Source organism: Pseudorca crassidens, chromosome 14 (assembly GCF_039906515.1).
Source record: "Pseudorca crassidens isolate mPseCra1 chromosome 14, mPseCra1.hap1, whole genome shotgun sequence".
In the NCBI taxonomy this organism is placed as follows: Eukaryota; Metazoa; Chordata; class Mammalia; order Artiodactyla; family Delphinidae; genus Pseudorca; species Pseudorca crassidens.
The window spans coordinates 2,869,660-2,891,083 of record NC_090309.1 but is presented as its reverse complement, the minus strand read 5'-3'; the positions used below and the strand labels follow the sequence as shown (position 1 = coordinate 2,891,083).

General features: G+C 50.5%; 1 protein-coding gene and 2 long non-coding RNA genes across 6 annotated transcripts in view; 1 reads left to right on the top strand and 2 right to left on the bottom strand.

The window, feature by feature from the left end:
* The window catches only part of FHL2 (four and a half LIM domains 2), a 26,446-nt gene extending 10,816 nt beyond the window's left edge, over nt 1–15,630 (bottom strand). The window contains exons 1-2 of one of the 4 annotated variants that reach the window (XM_067704033.1): nt 15,513–15,630; nt 4,013–4,190 (exon numbers count right to left, since the gene is read on the bottom strand). In XM_067704033.1, the coding sequence (XP_067560134.1) occupies nt 4,013–4,190; nt 15,513–15,532 (198 nt within the window). In that variant the 5' untranslated portion in view covers nt 15,533–15,630. Of the gene's footprint in view, nt 1–4,012; nt 4,191–13,412; nt 14,402–14,590; nt 14,856–14,914; nt 15,045–15,512 lie in introns of those variants that run through there. The other 3 variants (XM_067704034.1, XM_067704036.1, XM_067704035.1) reach the window with 3 other exon arrangements.
* LOC137205835 (uncharacterized) lies at nt 15,149–20,129 on the top strand. The gene is made up of 3 exons (XR_010934304.1): nt 15,149–15,932; nt 16,284–19,808; nt 19,992–20,129. It is a non-coding gene; the product is annotated as an uncharacterized lncRNA (long non-coding RNA).
* Nucleotides 16,560–21,424, bottom strand: LOC137205836 (uncharacterized). Its single transcript, XR_010934305.1, has 2 exons — nt 21,049–21,424; nt 16,560–20,584 (listed from the first exon to the last, which is right to left on the bottom strand). It is a non-coding gene; the product is annotated as an uncharacterized lncRNA (long non-coding RNA).

The window sequence follows — 21,424 nt, the reverse complement described above, 5'->3', positions numbered from 1 at the left end:
GTTCACGGCTCCAAACAGAGTTTTAGTTTTGGTTTTTAGTACCGAGCTAGTCTCGTCTCACTTAATTCTGTTACGTGTCGAGTACGCCACGTGGTCCCCAAAGATACCGTTTAGATGCTGGAGGTTCAAGGCTAAGACATATGGACGCGCTGACTGACTTTCAAGAACTTGGAGATGTTCTAGAAATACCCTGGTTTTAAGGTTCTGCAGAGAGAGAGCACGAAGGGGAGCAACAAAAAAATGGAAGAAAAAAAATCTTTGCACGTCGCAGAAAAAAGACCATTGCTAACCTTGCGCACGCAGAGTGTCACAAGCTGCAGTAAAATGTCTGATAGACAAGGGGGATGAGGCCCAAACACTCCCTTTCAGAATTTCTATGTTTCCATTTCAGAAATATTCCTAATATGGGAAGCGCTTGTGGCTTTGCTCCGAATGTGCCCTTGTTGAGACCTCAGCTGAGCCGCAGGGGGGGTCCCTCATCCTCCTTTACACCCTGTCTATCCCTCCCGGGCTGGGAGAGGCTCAGCTGCTGATTCCCAAACCAGCCAGTCCTCAAATCCACGGGATTTCACCTCATCAGTGGATCTGCCGTGTCGTTCGTGCCCAGCACTTTGAAAAGGTGTTCTGCACTTTGAGACTGTCAGGCTACCACGTCCCCAGCTGCACATTCTTTCAAATTCTTGAAGAACGACACTGTGCAGGCCTGTCCCAGGTGTGCCCTCAAGGGGACCTGTTTACTTATTTTTTTAATTTATTTTTCCTATTAATTTATTTTTAATTTTTGGCTGCATTGGGTCTTCGTTGCTGCACACAGGCTTTCTCTAGTTGCAGCGAGCGGGGGCTGCTCTTGGTTGCGATGTGCAGGCTTCTCACTGAGGTGGCTTCTCTTGTTGCAGAGCACGGGCTCTAGGCGTGTGGGCTTCAGTAGTTGTGGCACGCGGGCTCAGTAGTTGTGGCACGCGGGCTCAGTAGTTGTGGCACGCGGGCTCAGTAGTTGTGGCTCGCGGGCTCTAGACCGCAGGCTTAGTAGTTGTGGCTCACGGGCTTAGTTGCTCCGCGGCGTGTGGGATCTTCCCGGACCAGGGCTTGAACCCCTGTCCCCTGCATTGGCAGGCGAATTCTTAGCCACTGCACCGCCACTAGGGAAGCCCCTAATGCTGGTTTTAGAGCTGCAGAAGGTCCTTTGACTGTTACCACGTCTTCCTCTTTGCAGCCCCCTCCAGGCACGCGGGTGGGTGGGTTTGGAGGCCCATCTGACTTTATGGCACTGCTCGCAGAGACACGGAAAACCCAAAGTCTGAGCCAGGTACGTGGCCCAGAGTTCGCTAAAGGCACCAATGTGCTGATGGGAGGGACCAGCAGCCACCTCTGAGTACTGGCCCAGCTTATCTTTTCTTTGGTTTCTTGACTTTTTGAAGCCCGGGACTTAGGTAGCCCTATCCCCTGAAAAACATCTGTAATCAGGCAAAAATATCTATATATATTTTGCTGGTATCCACAGGTGTCCAGGAAAAATTTCTGGAAGAGCATAAGGTCAGAGGATCATAAATTTTTATTTGTATTACCTGTTGTCCACTATTCCACTGGCCATAAAAATGAATGATTTTTACCCTTGGAGATCACAGCATTTCCTCAGAGTTAACTGAACAGAAAGAAAGGACAGAAAGAGAGTCTGCGTAGAAATGATGCTGAAACACAGGTAAGCTACCTATGGAAGCACGTCATCCTGAAGTCCTGCCTACCTCATTTGAAAGTCAGTCAATACAACATCAGCCTAATCCCCAGTGGCTTGCAGTATTTTAAGTTACACACAAACGTCCTTCAGAGGGAGACCCAAGTGGGGCTTACGGCACCCCTGCTATTTTCAGACAAAAGAACGGCCACCAGACCCGCCAGCCTAGCTGCTCTGCCCAGCGCCCCACCTGCCAAGCTGGGGCTTCTCTTCCCGAAGTGCAGAGGCACATTTTTCCTGCCATCACTTCCTCCACAAAGCCAACTGCATAATTACTTCTGAAAGCCAAGAAGACCGTTCCAAATATTCAGAAGCCCCAAATGGCAAGGTCTAACTGCAAGTTCACATCTTTTCCCTTCCCACATGCGCAGAATCACGTGGCGTAACTCCGCAGAGAGTGAACCGTTATCCGGGTTGAAAAGTTCAGCGTGACTGACGCCTGACTTTGCAGCAGTCTTGTTGATTTTGGCCCCATTTGGGGAATTCTTGTTTATCTGCTCCTAAAGCATGTGCTGAAGGATAACTAGTTTCAAGGGTCTGTCCACTAAATCATACTGAAGAAATGATCAGTGACTTCACTTTTGTTTTTACTTTAGCTCCCAGGCAAGGATGATGAGCCCTAAATCTCCAAAACGTCTCCTTTAAAGCAGAGTTGTTTGTCAGAATGATATCTGAACCTCTCACTTACTTATGTCTTTTCCAGGTAAAGCCTTTATAAAATAATAATTCTTTTCTCTGCCTCTTAGTTCTTCCTCAAAGCGGACATTTTTATTGATGTTTCTCTAGTGAAAACTGATGAAGAGACAGGGCGAAGCTTCGACAGGCAGGGGGAGGGAGCACGCTGCAGGGAAGCAGTCGGAAGAGAAGAGGGGGTGGAATTTTCCACACCATCAGCCGCTCCTTAGAGCGCTGAGCGCATGGCGGCTACACACCACAAGAACCCATAATGCAGCCTCCCTTGTTGTAGCTCCCTTTTTTTTTTTTTTTTTTTTTTGGCGGTACGCGGGGCTCTCACTGTTGCGGCCCCTCCCGTTGCGGAGCGCAGGCTCCGGACGCGCAGGCTCAGCGGCCATGGCTCACGGGCCCAGCCGCTCCGCGGCATGTGGGATCCTCCCGGAGCGGGGCACGAACCCGTGTCCCCTGCATCGGCAGGCGGACTCTCAACCACTGCGCCACCAGGGAAGCCCTGTAGCTCCCTTTTATAAACGTGCGGACGGGCACAGAGGGGTCAAGCCATGGGCCCACGATCACACAGCCAGTGAGACGCAGAGCCAGGACGGAACGGGGCAGCTCGGTGTCCGAGCGCTTGTGCTCGGCCTGGAGATGAACGCAGAGGGGCTCGGACACACATCCCACAGAGCTGGAGGTCGGAGGGCAGGCGGCTTTCAGACAAGCAAGAGCAGCTACTTCTGCCCGTGGTCGCAGCCAAAGCTCTGGTTGTTTTAAGGCTTCCACGGGACAGGTGCCGAGTCCCGTTTCCCTTCCGCTCCACGTGCCACTCCTCCGTGGAGCCACGACACGTGGCTGCAGCCTGGGCTCAAGTGGGGGCATCCCACACCCTTTGTCTCTGCTCAGGGCAAAGGCTTCTTCCCCGTAAGATGGAAATTATCCCTCGACTGTCACTAAACACCTAGCGCCAGTCAGCCGGCTGCTTACTGACCGTCATGGGAAGGATGGATGCGACAGAAACAGGGCAGACGCGCGCTGGACCACTCCGGATCGCCCCCAGCAGAGCCAGCCCTAACTGCTCAGCTGGCAGCCACACATCCTCATCGTCCACACGAAGAAGAGAAGCTCCCCCGACGCCCCAGTGCAGGCAGGGCCTCTCAGCCCCTCCAGCCGGGGGTGGGCGCTGGCTCTCCCACACGCACGCTCACTGCGCCGATACTAATCGCGCGGACCTGCCCCACGAGTCAGCCCAGGAGGGAGAGCGCTGCCCTCGGGGGACCACGGGATTGGGCGGCAGGTGGCCGGTTAGCCAAGAATGCTGACCATGGGGCCATCACAAGTCGACCTGGGATGCTCGGCGCACACGTCCCGGAAAAGCCCCGACCAGGTGCGGCGGGACTGGGACCGGCAGAGACCGAGTCCGTGGGGAGGAGGCTGGGAAAGGCCAGTGGAGGGTCCGAGCCCAGCAGAGGGGCCTCCAGGGCGTCCAGGGCGATGACCAGGACGCGAGCACAACTGTGCTGAGAAGCACGTGGTTCCTGGGGAGTCCAGTGTGGGTGTCCCTTGGGAGGGCCGGGAGCACGGGGCTGGGGGATGCCCAGGGGCGGGTACCTTGCAGTCGCAGCCAATCAGCTTCCCGCACTCCTCGCACGTGCTGGCGAAGAGGGCCTCGAAGCAGGCCACGCAGTAGGGCCGCTCCTCCCGCAGGATGTACTTCCTGCCGAAGAGGGAGTCCTCGCAGTGGTGGCAGTCGAAGCGCTCGGTCATCCTGGCACCAGATTTGTGCCACCTACCAGGGAGGAGAGAAAGGACAGGTGCGGTGAGCGCGCCCGATATCCCGTGCACACGGCAGTGACCGTCCTGCTCCGTTAGGGTCACCGTTCCCATCACCTTTCCCATCGGTGGCTACATCCTCTGCGTGAGCAATCGACACTCACCCTTGAATCGGGTGTAATTTTCAATGATACTTTTAAAAACTTAGCTGGGGGCAGTTCTGTGTCCGAGTACATTCCACTTCTTTAAAAGTCCCAATTCTGGCTGACTGTGTCAGAAAACGTGATCCCAGTTTTGGACCCAAGAAAGAGCTGGCATCAGAGCCCTCATCCCCTGGAAGGAGTGCCTGCTTCCAACGTGGGAGGCAACCGCACATCTTCCCATTCTCCCCGCCCCCAAAATAGCACAGCAGGGATAGAAAACAATATGCTCGTCGCTATAAAAAGACTTTCCGTGAGCTCCCCTTTATGATTCATGAATCTGAGTAAGAAGAAACCACAGAAGCCAAGGGAGGGGGGTCAGAGCCGGTAAACCTGCGGCCAGGGGAGCATCACCTCGACCCGGCTTCACTGGGAAGCACGTCCTGCCCCTGCCCAAGAGGAGGCGCCCCGGGGGCCTCATTCCTCCCAGATGACAAGACTATCCTCTCTCAGCCCAGATATCCAGGGAGCAGGAGAAAGGGAAAGGCTGGCTTCCAAGGACGGGGATGATCACGGTGGGAAACACAGCGACGGCAGTCAACGGCCACTCCAGGCGACACCTCGAGCTGCATTTTTCCAGGATGAGTGTGGCGTGTGTGTGAGCAGAAGGGACAGGGTAGGGGCAGAGGAAGGCAGGAGGTTTCACCCTCCCCCGCTCCCCATGTGATTCCTGCACAAACATGTCAGCACTACCCCAGAAAGAGCCAGTCTACCCTGGGAAGGCTAGGTGTGGAGAAACGCCTCCGAGCCATTAGAAACACGGTCCAACTGCTTTAGAAATATCTTCTCAAGTGGCAATATTTGATTTGCTACAAGTGAAAAAGCTTTATAAATTATTAAATAGGGAGACAAGTTGACTGTGTAACTCTGAGCGACGTTTCACAAACTCTGATTAAACTTGATTCCACTTTCTGTCATTTCCACCCACTTAGGAGTGAAATTCCAAAATCATACCCCAGGATGCAAATGAAATATTGCTGCCTGGTTTATGAGATAATAGCGAATTTGATAGTGTTTATTTATTTTGTATCCTTGTGTATATAAGATCCTGACAACTGTAAGCAAAGAAATGGACAACTTTCAAGCAACCATCCTTGGTTACTTCTGTGTTTATAGGACAGTTTTTTCCCAAAAGTATGAAGCATGCAGCTGGACACATGAATTGCTCTTCCTGGAGAAAACATTGTCTGGACATTCTTGCAATAACATCACAAGATGAGGCTCTTGAGCGTTTGAAGTTTTGCTCTGAAACACAACATGTAAATATCCTTTGTCCTAAGGCCACCATCAGGTTGCAGCGGCTATGCTGGCAGAAGATGCAATGCTTTCCTGTAATTCCTCAGTTACTGGCCTTGCAAGCGGCCAGCGTTTAGCTCATCTCAGTTAAGCGCCGTCCCTCTAACATATAGATTTTTCGAATAAAGGCTGCCATTTACCTGTGGAATCTTATTTGCCTATTCTGGTCACACAAACGTAAGAATAATGACTTGAGGATTTGAAATAAGAACAAGGAAAGGAGATAGGGCTATAGATCATAAAATTTTTTAATCTGGAAATAATTTGGGAGATTATCTATGACTACCTCATTTTATGGATGGAAAAACTGGAGGCCAGGAATATTAATGAAAACAGAAGATTCATGAGCATTCCCAAACAGCCGTCTCACTCAGAAAAAAGAAACTCCCGATCTAAATGGAAAGGTGGTTCCATGTGGGTTTGGACAAGCACAGGCCCTGCGGGGGAAAGGAGACGACAGACCATAGCCTGCACCAACCCCACTGAGCACCATTCCTGTGCTCTGGAGTCATCAAAGTGGGGAACTGTTTTTATCCCAGGTGAGGCCCTGGTGATGCCTACAGACCTGGGATACGCTTTCTACCCCCTCCAACTCTGCAGGACTCGGACAGAAATCATCTAACAGAGTAAACTGCGAGAACACACAGGGCTCTACGTCGGCTGGAGGGGACAGAGGTGACCCCGAGACAACGCCCCCATCACTGAAACCAACCCCCAGGAGGACCAGTGTGGCCGCAACGGGCCCGGAGGGTCCGACAGCCCCCGTTTCTGCAGAACTGTCTTGGACGCTGGTGGATCTCTCTCCCATCCTGTTCCTTATCTCCTCTGAGAAGTCACTCCAGTTTTATTGACTAGGACAGCACTTATGCTTAAACCAACAAGTTGGGGTGGAAAGTGAGACCATCACTAATGAGGGGCAGAGCAGAGGGACACAAATCTGACCGCATTTCCGGCAAGTTACAAGAAGCACAAACCCCTCAGCATCACAATCAGTAGCCCACGAGCTACTGAGGAGACCAAGAGCGTCCCTTCCACCGCAAAGTGTTTAAAACCAATTCTTCTTCAATCAACTGCTACCAAATAGAAAATTATTATACAAAATTGTGTATTTAAAGTTATACGATCCATCTTAAGCCTCTTTTTAATGGCAAAAACTTAGCTATAGCCTTGCATTAGACGCCTCCTACAACTCCATTTTTTAATCTTATAAAATGCCTGGTTGGGCTTCCCTGGTGGCGCAGTGGTTAGGAATCCGCCTGCCAATGCAGGGGACATGGGTTCGAGCCCTGGTCCGGGAAGATCCCACATGCCGTGGAGCAACTAAGCCTGTGCGCCACAGCTACTGAGCCTGCGCTCTAGAGCCCGCGAGCCACAACTACTGAACCCACGTGCCACAACTACCAAGCCTGTGCACTAGAGCCCATGCGCCACAACTACTGAGCCCGTGCGCCGCAACTACTGAAGCCCACACCCCTAGAGCCCATGTTCCACAAAAGAAGCCACGGCAATGAGAAGCCCGTGCACCGCAACAAAGAGTAGCCCCCACTCGCTGCAACTAGAGAAAGCCCGCATGCAGCAACAAAGACCGACCGCCGCCAAAAATAAATAAATAATTTAATTAATTTAAAAAAAACAAACAGAACACCTTGGGGTTTTTTTTGTTTTTGTTTTTGTTTTTTTTGCAGTACGCGGGCCTCTCCCGTTGTGGAGCACAGGCTCCGGACGCGCAGGCTCAGCGGCCATGGCTCACGGGCCCAGCTGCTCCGCGGCATGTGGGATCTTCCCGGACCGGGGCACGAACCCGTGTCCCCTGCATCGGCAGGCGGACTCTCAACCACTGCGCCACCAGGGAAGCCCATCTTGGTTTTTTTTAACCTAACTGTGCACAATCTGCTTACCCTCTCTCAACTGCCATATCCCTCCCCGCGGGTTACCTGTCACTCCTGCCCATCACCTGGTGCACAGGTGCTGACAGCATGAAGCAGAAGCAAGCAAGGAGACATCTGGACCGCAGGTGTGACTGCTGACTTGTTATTCATGAACCAAACCCAAATCCCAGCGTCTGGGAGTTCTCACCCCTCCCCCGGGGTTACGTCATCCTCTGATATCATCCCCCTTGGCTCTGAACAAGCACCCGGATCTTAGGGGGCAGGTTTACAGGTGTGGCCACAGGCTCAGCCACTGACCACAGTGCTGGGAGAGGAAAGTCCTGGGGTGAGGGGTGGGTGCAGAGCTTTAGTCTCCGATTCAAACCAATTCTCCACCTGTGCTGAGTCCGAGGCAAGGACACAGGTTCAGAGCGCAGCGGGCAGCAACGCGCAGGGCTGCCCCATGGAAAATAATGACTATCTGCGAGGTCCACAGGCTTATACGTGTGGGCTATTTTTATCTTCTCAGGTTTAAGAACTGTCAGTGTCTGGAGTTGCGGGCTGCTGGGGGGGGAGGGAAGGGGGGACGGAAGAGAGAAGAGAAACAAGAAGGAGGAGGAGAGGAAGTGGAGAGGTGGGGAAAGGAGAGAAAGGAAGGAGGAGGGAGATGGGAGGAGGGCGTTCAGAGCCCAGGAAGCACGTGCATTTTTTTTTTTTACCGGAAACATTTCTTGGGAATCAAGGGAGGCGCAGAGTTTCAGGTGTTTCCTGAACAGGAGGCCCTTTGGGCCGCACGAGCGTCCCTGGAGCACCCTCTTCAATGCTCCCTTTTCTCAACCACGTACTTTAATCTGACCCCAAAGATGCCATTTGCCTCCTGCCCCTCGAAACCCACACGTCTTTCTCTATCCACGCTGCTCCAGGAGACTGCCCTAACATCCTCGATTCCTCCAGAGGAATCTGTGAACATTCCCAAAGCCTTTCCACAGGCAGGAAGCAGCCTCAGGAAGTCAGTGCCGAAGAAGCCACGCCCAGCTTTAAATGCCACCCGGGTCCCAGGTGGGAAACGCCGTGGCTTACCAGCATCCAGAGCTCTTTAGAGAGAATTAAGAAAATTGGTCTGTTGGATGCGGGCTCTTCGCTTTTTTGAAGAATGTACTGGAAAATGCAGTGTTTTCATGACACCACAGGACGCTGACTGCCTGTGCACCTCCCAGCCCCCAGCCGTACGCCCCGCAAAGGTGGACCCTAGGATCACTGCGGCCACACCAGGTGACAAACACGGGTCAGGCACTTCATGAACACCTGGGGAATGAATGAACGGACACGTGGATGGGCGGCGGGTGAACACAAATACCCCAGAGCACAAACACGTAGGCGACATCCAGAGTGGAAACGAGGGATGTTTTATGTGAACAACCACTTTGCATAGCAAACCCCAGATGTAATGGGGCTTGGCATCAGATGCTGGTACAATTTCTAATGCAACAGATCCTGAGCTGCATTCTTTCTCCTCTGCCTCTGGCCTCTTCCCCCCCCTGCTGCTTCCACAGAGGGTGGAACTGTTCTGACTGTGTTTTGATCCAAACCCACGTGAACATACAGCTGCACAGCCCCGGATGAGGCCTGGTCAGGCCAAGACACACAAGCCTCACCATGAGATGCTCCCAACATTTCTGTGCGGACCTGCCAGCTCCCCTGACCCAGGCTCCAGGTACCAGTGGGGCCCTGGGTGCCCTACACGGACGCAGCAGCCTTTAAATCAGAGATCCTCTGTCCAAAGGCAGGGGCTCTCACCCCAGAAGGGAAGCCAGAGAACACTCTGCACCAGTTTGTTTTTCTATGGACAGAAGGATCAACGCACGAACCAGCTTTGCTACCCCGACACTCTTTCCATTCGTCCAGCTGAACTGTTTCTCTTAAATAGGAATTCTGGTGAAAGGGAGAGGGACACCAGCTTAAGGGATGTCGCTATTTTTAAAAACATATTATAATATTTAAAATTCATCTGAAATCCATTTCGGGATTCTTCTAAGAATGACTGTGCCTACTGCTGTATATTTATGCCTTCATTTATGAGCCTTTTCTGACTATATAGACAGGGATCAGGGAGGTATTATAACTTGATATATAAACTGGTAACTTTCAAAAACGTCTAACAAGCTTGATTTGTCTATGCTCATGTTAAGAAATGCTTTGTGTGAGAGACAAGCCTTGAATAAGGTGAACTGCTGTCTTTGGAATTATCTTTTGGATACAGAAAATGGGAAATAACAAATGTCAGATTCTGACCTTAAGACCATAAACTAAGAATAGTGACACTTGTTTTGATGTCCTGCGGACTTTTAAATCCAGCCAACAAGGATATATTAAGTAACCTCTCTTTTCTAGGTACCGTCTTAGGCCCTGGGAGACTGAGATAAAACACACAGTCTCCGAAAGAGGTTAGTTCTAGCTCCAAAGAGTTTAAATCACCTTTAAGATACTATCTGGATATTTAATCTCGAAACGTGTCAGTTCTGTCTACGCAGGACAAGCATCATTACGCGGGCTAGGACGGCGATCGGCCTCAGGTCCGTAACTAGCACGTGGTGTGTGTGTGTGTGTGTGTGGGTGGGTGGGTGTACGGTGTGTGTGGTGTGTGTAGTGTGTGGTGTGTGTGGTGTGTGTGCGTGGTATGTGGTGTGTGTGTGGTGTTGTGTGTGGTGTGTGTGTGATGTGTGTGTGCTGTGTGCGTGTGTGGTGTGTGTGCTGTGTGTGTGCGGTGTGTTATGTGTGTGGTGTGTGGTGTGTGTGGTGTGTATGGTATGTGTGTGGTGAGGGTGTGGTGTGTGGGTGTGGATGTATAGTGTGTGTGGTGTGTGTCGGGGTGTATGGTGTGTGTGTGTGTTGTGTGTGTGTTGTGTTGTCTGTGTGTTGTGTGTGTGGTGTGTGTGTTGTGTATGTGTGGTGTGTTGTGTGTGTGTTGTGTGTGGGGTATGTGTGGTGTGTGTGTGTGTGATGTGGTGTGTGTGTGTGTGCTGTGTGTGTGCTGTGTGTGTATGGTGTGGTGTGTGTGGTGTGTGGTGTGTGTGTGTACAGTGTGTGTGGTGTGTGGTATGTGTGTGTGTTGTGTGTGTGTGCTGTGGTGTGTGTGTGATGTGTGTGGGTGTGTTGTGTGTTATGTGGTGTGGGTGTGGGTGTGTATGGTGTGTGTGGTGTGTATGGTGTGGATGTGTGTGGGTGTGTGGTGTGTGTGTGTACGGTGTGTGTGGTGTGTGGTATGTGTGTGTGTTGTGTGTGTGTGCTGTGGTGTGTGTGTGTGGTGTGTGTGGGTGTGTTGTGTGGTGTGGGTGTGGGGGTGTATGGTGTGGGTGTGTGTGGGTGTGTGGTGTGTGTGGCTGGGGGGCGTGTACCCCACCCTCTCTCCCTCTGCTTCCCGGGAATGTGTGGTCCAGTTATCCATGTCTGTTTACACAGAACAAAAGGAAAACCCCTCACTGCCCTTCATGCGTCTCCTCCCATCTCCAAAAGGCAGCTCTCGGTTTGATTTGCTCTCACCCTGGCCCTCCGTCTGCAATGATCCCAACTTCCAGGGGAGGCTGGCCCCTCACTGTCCTCGCAACCCTGCTCCCCGTGGTGCTTCTCTAGCACAACCATCCGGGCCCTGGCACAACAGGCATGCACACCTCCTGCTGCTGGCTTCGCTTGCTGCCTAAGTTGGCTAATTCTTATTTGTTCCAAAAGTTGTACCACCAAACATAGACAGACCTATTTTCTTTTCTTCTTTTTTTTTGCGGTACACGGGCCTCTCACTGCTGTGGCCTCTCCCGTTGCGGAGCACAGGCTCCGGATGCGCAGGCTCAGCGGCCATGGCTCACGGGCCCAGCTGCTCCGCGGCATGTGGGATCTTCCCGGACCGGGGCACGAACCCGTGTCCCCTGCATCGGCAGGCGGACTCTCAACCACTGCGCCACCAGGGGAGCCCCAGACCTATTTTCTTGAAACCTAAATGTTTACAGGCTTCAAGGATGCTCTTTTACACTGGTTTTATTTACCCATAAAAACAAGGCAGACGAACTTCCCTGGTGGCACAGTGGTTAAGAATCCACCTGCCAGTGCAGGGGACACGGGTTCGATCCCTGGTCTGGGAAGATCCCACATGTCGCGGAGCAACTAAGCCCGTGTGCCATAACTACTGAGCCTGCGCTCTAGAGCCTGCGAGCCACAACTACTGAAGCCCACACATGCTCCACAACAAGAGAAGCCACCGCAAAGAGAAGCTCGCGCACCGCAACGAAGAGCAGCCCCCGCTCTCAGCAACTAGAGAAAGCCCGCGCGCAGCAACGAAGACCCAATGCAGCCATAAATAAATAAATGTATTTTATAAAAAACCAAAAACAGAAACGGCAGCCACTTCTCCTGTGGGCACAGACACTTAGAAACACCTAAAGGAGATCTGTAAGTCACAGGCTAAATCAGGGCTGCCAACGTGTGGCTGACAAAGGCCAAGGACGAGTAGGGTGACGTGTGACGTCCAAACTCAGTGTGTGAGAATCACCCATGAGACGTGGACTAAAGATGGACAGACCAGAGGCTGCCCTGAACCTCTCATCAGAGACCCAAGAGGGTGGGCAAGCACATTTTACAGCGAAAGGAAAGTGAGGACCACCAGCAGGAAAGGGGTGATGGAACCTCAATAAAAACAAGACTGAGAGCTGGTGGGCAGAACTGGGAAGCAAAGTTACTGGGGAACGGTGGTAGTCAGGGTTCTCCAGACAAACAGAACCAAGGGGAAATATATATATATAATATGAAGAGGTTTATTATTGATATTAGGAATTGGCTTATATCATTATGGAGGCTGGAAGTCCCAAGCAGCTAAAGAGCTGGAGACCCAGCAGAGCTACTGGGTGGTTCTAGTCTGAGTCTGAAGGCCTGAGAAGCAGGGCACCAGAGGTTTAAGTTCTAGCTCAAAAGCCGTCAGGCTCAAGACCCAGGATGAGCTGATGCTTCAGTCTGAGACCAGAGCCTGGAGAGGACGGAGTCCCAGCTCCACAGCAGGGCAGGGGGAGTCCGCTCCAGCTCAGCCTTTTATGCTGTTCAGGTCTCCAGCTGATTGGATGAGGCCACCCACTTGGGAAGAGCACCCAGGCTGCAGATTAAAATGTTAACCACACGGAGAAACAACCTCACAGACACACCCAGAAATAACATCTGTGTCTCGGCGCCTGGTGGCAGTCAGGTCGACACAAAATTAACCACCACAAGAGCTAACGCCGAAATCCACCAGTCAGGACAAGTCACAATGCCAGCCTGGACTCCGGAAGACTGGGCTCTCAGTCACTAGAGAAGGGCTTGTGCGTTCAGTTCGAGGTGGCCATCTTCAGGAAGGGACTGCTCAGTGTAAGTCCACGGGACCCATGTGGCTCTGATCAAACTGTCCTGAGAAAACCACCTAGGAAGTATCCAGTGTCTCTTTCTGCTCATGGGAGCTCACAGAACTGGGTATCTCCCGGCGCTGAGTCAGAGCAGCTTAGGTAAGTTACCTGCCTGCTCCAGCCCCCTGCTGATAAGGAGGCAGCCTGAGCCCCAGAGGCTGGGGAACCAGCCCAGGGCTGGACAGGAAGAAAACCCAGACCTCCTGGGCCCAGGATGATTTTTTTCAATATCCTGCTGGGTGGGCCCTTTTGTCTACAATTTAGAGTCTTTTCAGTCCTGGAAGTGGTTTAACAACAACCTTGGGTGAAAGTATGCAGACTAAGCATTCACTGAAGTGTTGGGGTGTATCCGCCATAGCTCAGTGGTTAGAACTCAGGCTCTCAAGTTAAGAGCTGCCTGGGGTCAGCTCTCAGGGTCCCCATTTCTAGGCTGGAAAACCTTGAGCAAAGTTACCTTGATCTCTCTGTGCTTCAGTGTATCTGTAAAGACGAGGGTAATATCCAATTTGTATACACTGCTTCTGATGTGCACGTCAACCATGCAAAGCAAGCCACCCTCTTATCCGTGTTTTCCAGCTGTTGAAACTGAGGCACCATGAGATTAGGTGACTTGGCCAAGACTGCACCACTCGGGGCTGATGGACGGGAACGTAAGCGCAGGCAGCCTAGCTCCAGCCCAAGCACACGGGCTACCTGCCACACCTGCCTCGTGGCGCGTTTGTACCTGAGCCTACCCCACTGTACCTGGCACTGCCCGGCCTGTGGTAAGCCAACACGGCCCTCTGAACATGTAGCTGTGCAGAAGCGCTGAGGCATGCCGGGCTAACAAACACTGAACCCCATTCTATACATTAACTGATAAGCCTTAAAAATTCAGGATGAAAAACACTGTGAAAAAATTCATATAGATGCACAATAAAACGTTCTTCACTGTTTGCTTTTATAGGAGTTTAACAGGCAGCCTAGGAATTCCTGTACTTCTCAGACTTGCCCCAAATGTTTTTTAGTCGAAATCACCTTCAGGATACCAAGGCCTCTCCCTCTAACGTATTATTACAAAACACACACAAGCAGGGGTTAGCGCCAAAGGGGTGGGAAGTATTTGGCACTGGTTCTGAGCACAGTTCTCCCGGCTATGAGCCCCAGCTGTGATTTAAGTGCCCTAGTGCAGCTCATTTAACCTGGTTAGACTAGTGGGAACGGAAACCCAAATGGGCATCCGAAAGTAAAGAGAACTCTCTTCATTTGTCAATAAAGCATTTAACACTCTCTTCCTGCAATTTTAGGTATGTTAAGGTATCACACAAGTACAGTTTAAGATTACTACTGTGTTCGTCTAAAACAAGCCCCTTTTTTTTTAACCCTGGTGGTTCAGTAGTTCAACTTTGGGGCGGGGTCCCTCCCACCCAAGGTGCCCCCGGGGTGTCCCCGTGGCCCAGCTCTCCTGTCCCCATGTCCCCCCACTGCCCCGCACCCCCTCCCCAGATGCCCCCACCGCCCCCGGTTCCCCTGCCCCGGGGTCCCCCTCCGCCCAGGCTCCCCCGGCCCCAGGTCTTCCTCAGCCCCCGGCCCCCCTGTCCCCCGTCCCCCACTGCCGGCCCCCTGGCCCTAGCCCGGCTGGAGCGCACTCACCGCGCGGCTTCTCGCGGACGGCGGACGGCAGCGGAGGTCCGGGCGGCTGGGCCCGGGGAGAGGCGCGCCCCGCCCGGAGAACCCCGCGTGTCATTTGACCAAATAAGGAGACGCTCGCTGGGCGGCGCGGGCGGCGCTGCCGGGCGGGAGAGCGCCCCTGGGCTCCGGGGCGGCGCTGGGGACCCCGGCCCTTTGTTTGCCGCGGGCGTTTCCTCCGTCCTGCGGCGTCGCGGGCGCCGGCTCCGGGACTCCCGCCGGGTCCCGAGCGCGCGGCGGCCCGGCCGGGGAGGTGCGGGGGAGCGCGGCGGAGGTGCGGCCACTTACCGGGTCCGGAGGAGTGGGAGGCGCACCGAGGACGGGGGTTGCGGAGGGGGGCGTCTCTCCGCGGCCCCCGCGGCCCCTCTGCCACCAAGTGAGCCTGCCGATGGCAGGAAGAATGGGGAAGGCCGGGTCTTTGTCCCGCTGGGGAGGGGAGGGGAAGGACCAGTCGCCCACACTCCAGGCCGAGGGCTCCTCGGACGTTCTGTGGCCCCCTCCGGGCCAGGAAGACCTAGCAGAGGAGGAGAAAGCGCCTCCCACACCAGAGCCCAGGCCCCCGAGCCCGGCCTGGGGGGGTCAGAGGCGGAGAGCTCACGGCGGCCGGGATGGAAACGTCCTCCGCGTGCAGCCCGGGCGCAAGGTGGGCAGAAGGACCGCGGGCAGGCGTGTCGCGTTTAGCATCGGTGGGCCTCAGAGAAGGGAAGCTATCTGATTGCTTTCCCTTCTTTGATGCTCTGTGTCCCGTGATGTTTTAGCGGCTCCCCATATGGGCCTCCATCACGGAATCACAGAACCTGAGCGCCATCCTATTAGCTACCACCTACATCCTATTAGCTAACACCTACATCCTATTAGCTAACACCCACTATTAGCTACCACCTACCATCTAGCTCCACCGGGCATCTCATTGGATTCTCGCCCCTTAAAAGTTAAGGTTTAATAATACCCCCGTTTTATGGTGAAGCAATTTCAGCTCACAGACCTTTGCTCAAGGCCTGCTGAGCAGTAATTACGGCAGCTGCCGTCTGACCTGGAGTGTGTCAAGGCCAAGCCCTGGTATCTCACAGGAGAGGAGGTGCCCCTAGTCCCATCAGTGACTCCAGGGCCACTAGGGGCTGAGACTCGCCCCAGACCTGAGCCCCCAGAACTTTGCGTCGCCCGCTCCCTGCCTGAACCTTGCAGCTTCTCACCAAGAACGGAAGTGTGGGCTCCGGACCCGATTTCCCACTGACAGTCAAAGCAGGCCCTATCTTGAAATCCAGGGCAAACTGTAGAAAAGCCTTTCCCTCTGACAGTTACCTAGGTATGTTGTCTATTTAGTTGCAAATTACAAAATGATCTAGTTCTCAAATGATGAGCCTAAACTTTCAGTTTGTAAAAACAAGTTGAAAAAAATAATGAAAGCTTAATTTCTGCATTTATCTTCTTTTCGCTCTCTTTTGGCTTACTTGATTTTATTTTACTTTTTCTTTTAGCTTTCTGAGTTGAATGTTTAATTCATTTATTTTAATTTTTTAATCGATAGTTATTTGGTTCTATAAATTTTCTTCTAATAACTACTTTAGTTATGTCACACAGACTCCTATATGTTGTGTTTTCTTATTATTTTAAGAAATTCTACAGTTTAATTTTGTATATTTCCTTTGACCTAAAGGATAGCGGAACATATTAAATGACCCTATGGGGATGTAATCAGCAAAATCGAGACTCTGGAAGCAAATTCACTCTGTTTCTACAGTAATATCACTCAGGGGGAAAAAAAAAAAAGAAAGAAAGGAGAGAGATGGAGGAGGAAACCAATAGATTAAAAAAAGACTTAACCGACTGCAATGAATGGATGGATCTTACTTAGATTCTGAATCAAAGAACAAACTATTGGAAAAATAAGTTTTCATGAGACAATCTTGGGAAATGTAACACTAACAAATGGTGACATTAATAAATAATATTAATTTATCTTAGGTATGATAATGAAATTATACACACACACACACACACACACACACACACACATATTTTTAAAGCCCTTACTTTTCAGAAATAATACCAAAATGTTTGCCAATGAAAAAACATAATGTCTGGGGCTGCCCTGGAGGCGCAGTGGTTGAGAGTCCGCCTGCCGATGCAGGGGACACGGGTTCGTGCCCCGGTCCGGGAAGATCCCATGTGCCGCGGAGCGGCTGGGCCTGTGAGCCATGGCCGCTGAGCCTGCGCATCCGGAGCCTGTGCTCCGCAACGGGAGAGGCCACAGCAGTGAGAGACCCGCGTACCGCAAAAAAACAAAAAACATTATGTCTGGGGTTGTTTCAAAATAATTTGGGCTGAAGGGTATATATATATGAAATAGTATCAGCCATAGATTAATGGTAATCGTTGAAAGGTGGTAGAAGTTCATGATACTGGTCTCTCTCTTTACTGAATGCTTGAAATATTCAGTAATGAAAAGAATTTTAACTACAAATGCACATATCATTTGCCCTTAACCCAGCATTTCCCCTTAAAGGAAATTAACTTACAGGTAGACTTGCTCATGCGTAAATTCACATACATACAAGAGTAGTCATCGTAGAATTGTTTGTAATAGAAAAATATTGGACCATGTTATATGTTCATTAACTGGGCCTAATTAAATATCACATGGTACATTTTAGAATTATCTCTATATGCAGCTGTTAAAAAGAACAGCTGTTCTATATGCTGTTAAAAAGAACGAGATAAGTATATTTATTAATTTGGCAACAGTAACCAACCATTTGTGTTAATAAGGAAGGGAAGAGGGAAGACAATATATACATATAATAGTGGTTGCCACTGGGGAGTTCTGGGTGGCTGGGGGTCAGGAGTACAAGGAAGACTGATTTTTACTGTAAATCCTTTGTCTTTTTTGAAATTTTGAGCTATACGTATGTATTGTCCCTTCAAAAATAAAAGTATTTTAAAAGTTAAAGCAACACATGCTCCTTCTTTAAGAAAAATAGGAAACAAATTTGTGAAACTGAGTTTTTAGAAAGTCAAAAGTGGTTTGCTAGAAAACAAACAGAGGAAGGCGGAATGCGTTCTGAGCTTAACGACATAGGTACTTTTCTGAACAATTTTAACCAAAGGACAAACTACTAAAAAAATAGTTCACTAGACATTCTGGGAAAATATATTGTGTAAAGTTCTATCTTGTACATCATTGTACAGTTGTCTCTTTGTATCCGAGGTGTATTGGTTCCAGGACCCCTGAGGATACCAAAATACAAGGATGTTCAAGTCCCTTACATACAATGGAGTGGTATTTGCATATTACCTCCTGTATACTTTAAATCATCTCTAGATTACTTATAATACATAAACTATGTAAACAGTTGTAAATGCTATGTAACTAACTGCAAGTCTGGCGAGTTCAAGTTTCGCTTTGGGGAACTTTCTGGAAATGTTTTTTCTTTTTTAATATTTTCCATCTGAGGTTGTTTGAATTTTCAGATGCAGAACCCACTGATATAGAAGGCCAACTGTATTCTCAGGACCTAACTATAGGGCATGGCACATAGTATATGCTTATTAAATACAGGATTTGAATGAATGGTTGGGTCACAGAAGAATTGTTTAATACGTGATGTCTCTCATTTTGTAATTGATTATTTCATAGTATAGCAGATGGAATACTAGAGAAAATATAACTATCTGTAGCAATATAGCTGAACTCTGGAATCAGGCCCAGATTTGAATCCTTGTCCTACCTGTGACTAGCTCTGTGGCCCCGGGCAGCCACAAAACCTCCCTAACCCTCAGTTTGCTCATATGTAAAATGGGCCAATGACATATCATTTGCAAAATTGTTGGGAAGATCCTTTGACACGCTGCATATACACTGCTTACCACTATTACACACTTGGTACCTAGTAGGCCCTCAGTAAGTATTAGCTTTTATTCTGTGGGTAAAGGAGAGATGAATATGAATAAGAAGGAAATGTGAAGGTGATTAAACAGTACAAACTTTTTTTCAGTTATAGATAAATAAGTCCTGGGGATCTAATGTACAGCGTGGTGACTAGCTAACAATACTGTATGGTATAGTTGAACGTTGTAACAGAGCAGATCTTAAAAGTTCTGTTTACAAGAAAAAATTTGAGGTGATGGATGTAAACTAAACTTACTGTGCTCATCATTTCACAATATATACAAATCTCAAATCACGCTGCACATCAGAAAGTAATATAATGTTGTAAGTCAATTAGATCTCAACAAAGGAAAAAGCAGGAGACACAATTCTCATCAGGAAGGATTACAGTTTAGATCCTGTTCTAAAGATAAATGATTGTCTTTTTGAGGGAAAAATTCTCTGCTATAGATACAAGTCTAGTTCATAGAAGAAGAAAAATTAAGAAATTGTATTTCCTGGGAGAGGGATCCAGTGGCAATATTGATGGGTTATCCAAGTTCCTCTAGTTTATTTCAGTTCTCCTAATGTTCCTGCACCAGCCAACACCGCCCTAATGGCTCCTTCCCCTCCTGTTGGGGGTTCGGGGAGAGGTTCGGGGAGAACGGGAGAGAAAGGGAAAGCTTTGTGCGGTAGGCCAGCGTTTCTCCAAGTGACCTGGAACCAGACGCATTAGGACCACCGGAAACGTGGCAGAAGCAAACGCTCTCAGGCCGGCTCTGTGTCTGAACAAAGCGCTCCAGGTAATCCTGATGACTGATAAGTGCTTTGAGGTGAGATACCCGCCAGGGACTCCCTCTCTGGACTCAGTAATTTACCAGAAACTTCTATGGGGGCGGGAACGGGGTAGACTAATCACAGAGCAGGCCCAGGGACTCAGATCCAACTGCAAGTACCACTCAGGCTGTCGGACACTTGTCGTGAGGGAGCCACAAGGTAGAAACCTTAGAGGGCAAGAAGTTCCAGACGCCTCTCGGTGCTGCAAACGCTAAAACGGAACTTTCTTCCCGGCCCTGAGAGGAGGGCCAGCTGCCCGGAGCGTGGGCCTGCTGCAGACCCCCGTGACGGACACCCACGGGTACCCGCGCCCTCACCGCCGCCAGGAGGAGAGGGCTGGTTACCCTAACCCGCCATCCCAGCGGAGATCTTCAGGACACTTTTCTCCCATTGCAGAGAGCGTTTCTCACAGGCAGTCGTTCCGCCCACTCCAGCCCTGGGCAGGAAGCCGGCGGATGATTTGACCCTGATTCAGAGGTAATCATCCGTAATTGCCTCGTGATTGGGGAGGGAGTGAATGTCTCGGATCACAAGGCTGGCGGGGCTCCCGGGAGGGGAGGGGAGGGGGCTCAGGATACCTGCACTCCCTTTTCCTGAAAGTGCATGAGGCCCTGTGTGGGTGCTCACGGAGCAAACAGAAAGAACTTGGTTTCGTTACAGTGGCTCGATCGCTCTCTCGTGAAGGACCCAAGTGTTGTTCCTGTGCCTGGTCGACGTTCAGGAAAAGCTCAGCCCTCACCAAAGACAAACCCTGCCCCTGCCCCTGCCCCTCACGCTCTGGTTTGGAGGGAAGATGCCTGGTTCCTCGTCAAGATGCAGAGTTTCCACATCCCGTTTCTTCCTGCTCCTTTCCATAAACTTTGCAAACGGTCGTGTGTAAAGCCTCCAAACACATCTGACTTGGAGTCAAATCCACGAGCAGCTCCGGGCTCCTGGACTTTGCCGTCGTTGGTTCCTGCATATTTGAGCATCTGACACAAGTTTCCAGGGCGCCTTTGCTAAGTCAGTAGGAACGGTTCTGTCCGGTGGCTTAACGTCCAATGAAAGGCAGCCATTCCCGCCGCAGCTCCTTTGGGTCTGTTTCGGATCAGGAAACGCTGTGCTGTTTCAGAGGAAACTATTTCTACTGTGGGCCCAGAAAAACTCTGCCTCTTGCTCTTTCTCTGGGATCGTTTGGTCTCTGATTCCAGTCCTGTTCTGTAGCAGGCAATTCACTTCTCTGCTTGCCAGCAGTTTTTTGTGTTTTTTTTCCCCTGTCCAAAATCCATTTAAAGAACACGTAAATGTCCCAGGTCTGTGCAAACCTGGCAAAATCCTGTTTTAAAGGAACCATGTTTGGGTCCTCTGACGGTCCTTCCTGGCATCCTTGATAAGGGAGCTTTCATGCCTCACTTATTTCTCAGAATGTTGATTTTCAACCACACTGAAATCGCAGCTACTCTTTGTGAAGTAACTTTACGAGTGAACACTATAACTTTAAAATCCCAACATCTCTCTTCCTGGTCACCAAAATCCTTTTGTACTATTTGCCCCTAAATCAGGGTCATTAACAGAAAACCTGGTGGTCTAGCCAGGAAGAGCCTGGGCGCCAGGACCTCTGGTGGAGCAGCGTGGCCACAGGTAACAGACCTCAACCTCACCTGACCTGTGAGACAAAGGATGTACCACCTCACTTCTTACCATAAAGGGTTAAGTATCTAGTTTTTATTCAACTCACCGTTATGGCCAATCAATAATTGAAAGATTTCTGGAATGTCTCCTGTGTATGGTTCTTCACCATCGTGTGGATTCGCATGTGATGAAGAACCATAGTTTAAATTGATTTACGTTCCTCTGAAAAACAAGTTAAGGACTGTCCTCCACCTACTTCAGAAAGTGCTTTGACACTGGACCCGAGAGTCCTGGCAGAGCTTTCTGGAACGGTCAAGCTTCTTCCTACATCATTGCAACAGCGGACTTCAAAAACCAGGAAAAGATTTTCTAAAACGTCTGACCTTCAGCCTCTCCTGGCAGTACTCTTTGTACCTCAAAACATCTCTTAAAACTCTGGGCCATCCTCACTGCACAAATATTTTTTGGAAACTTCTGCACAG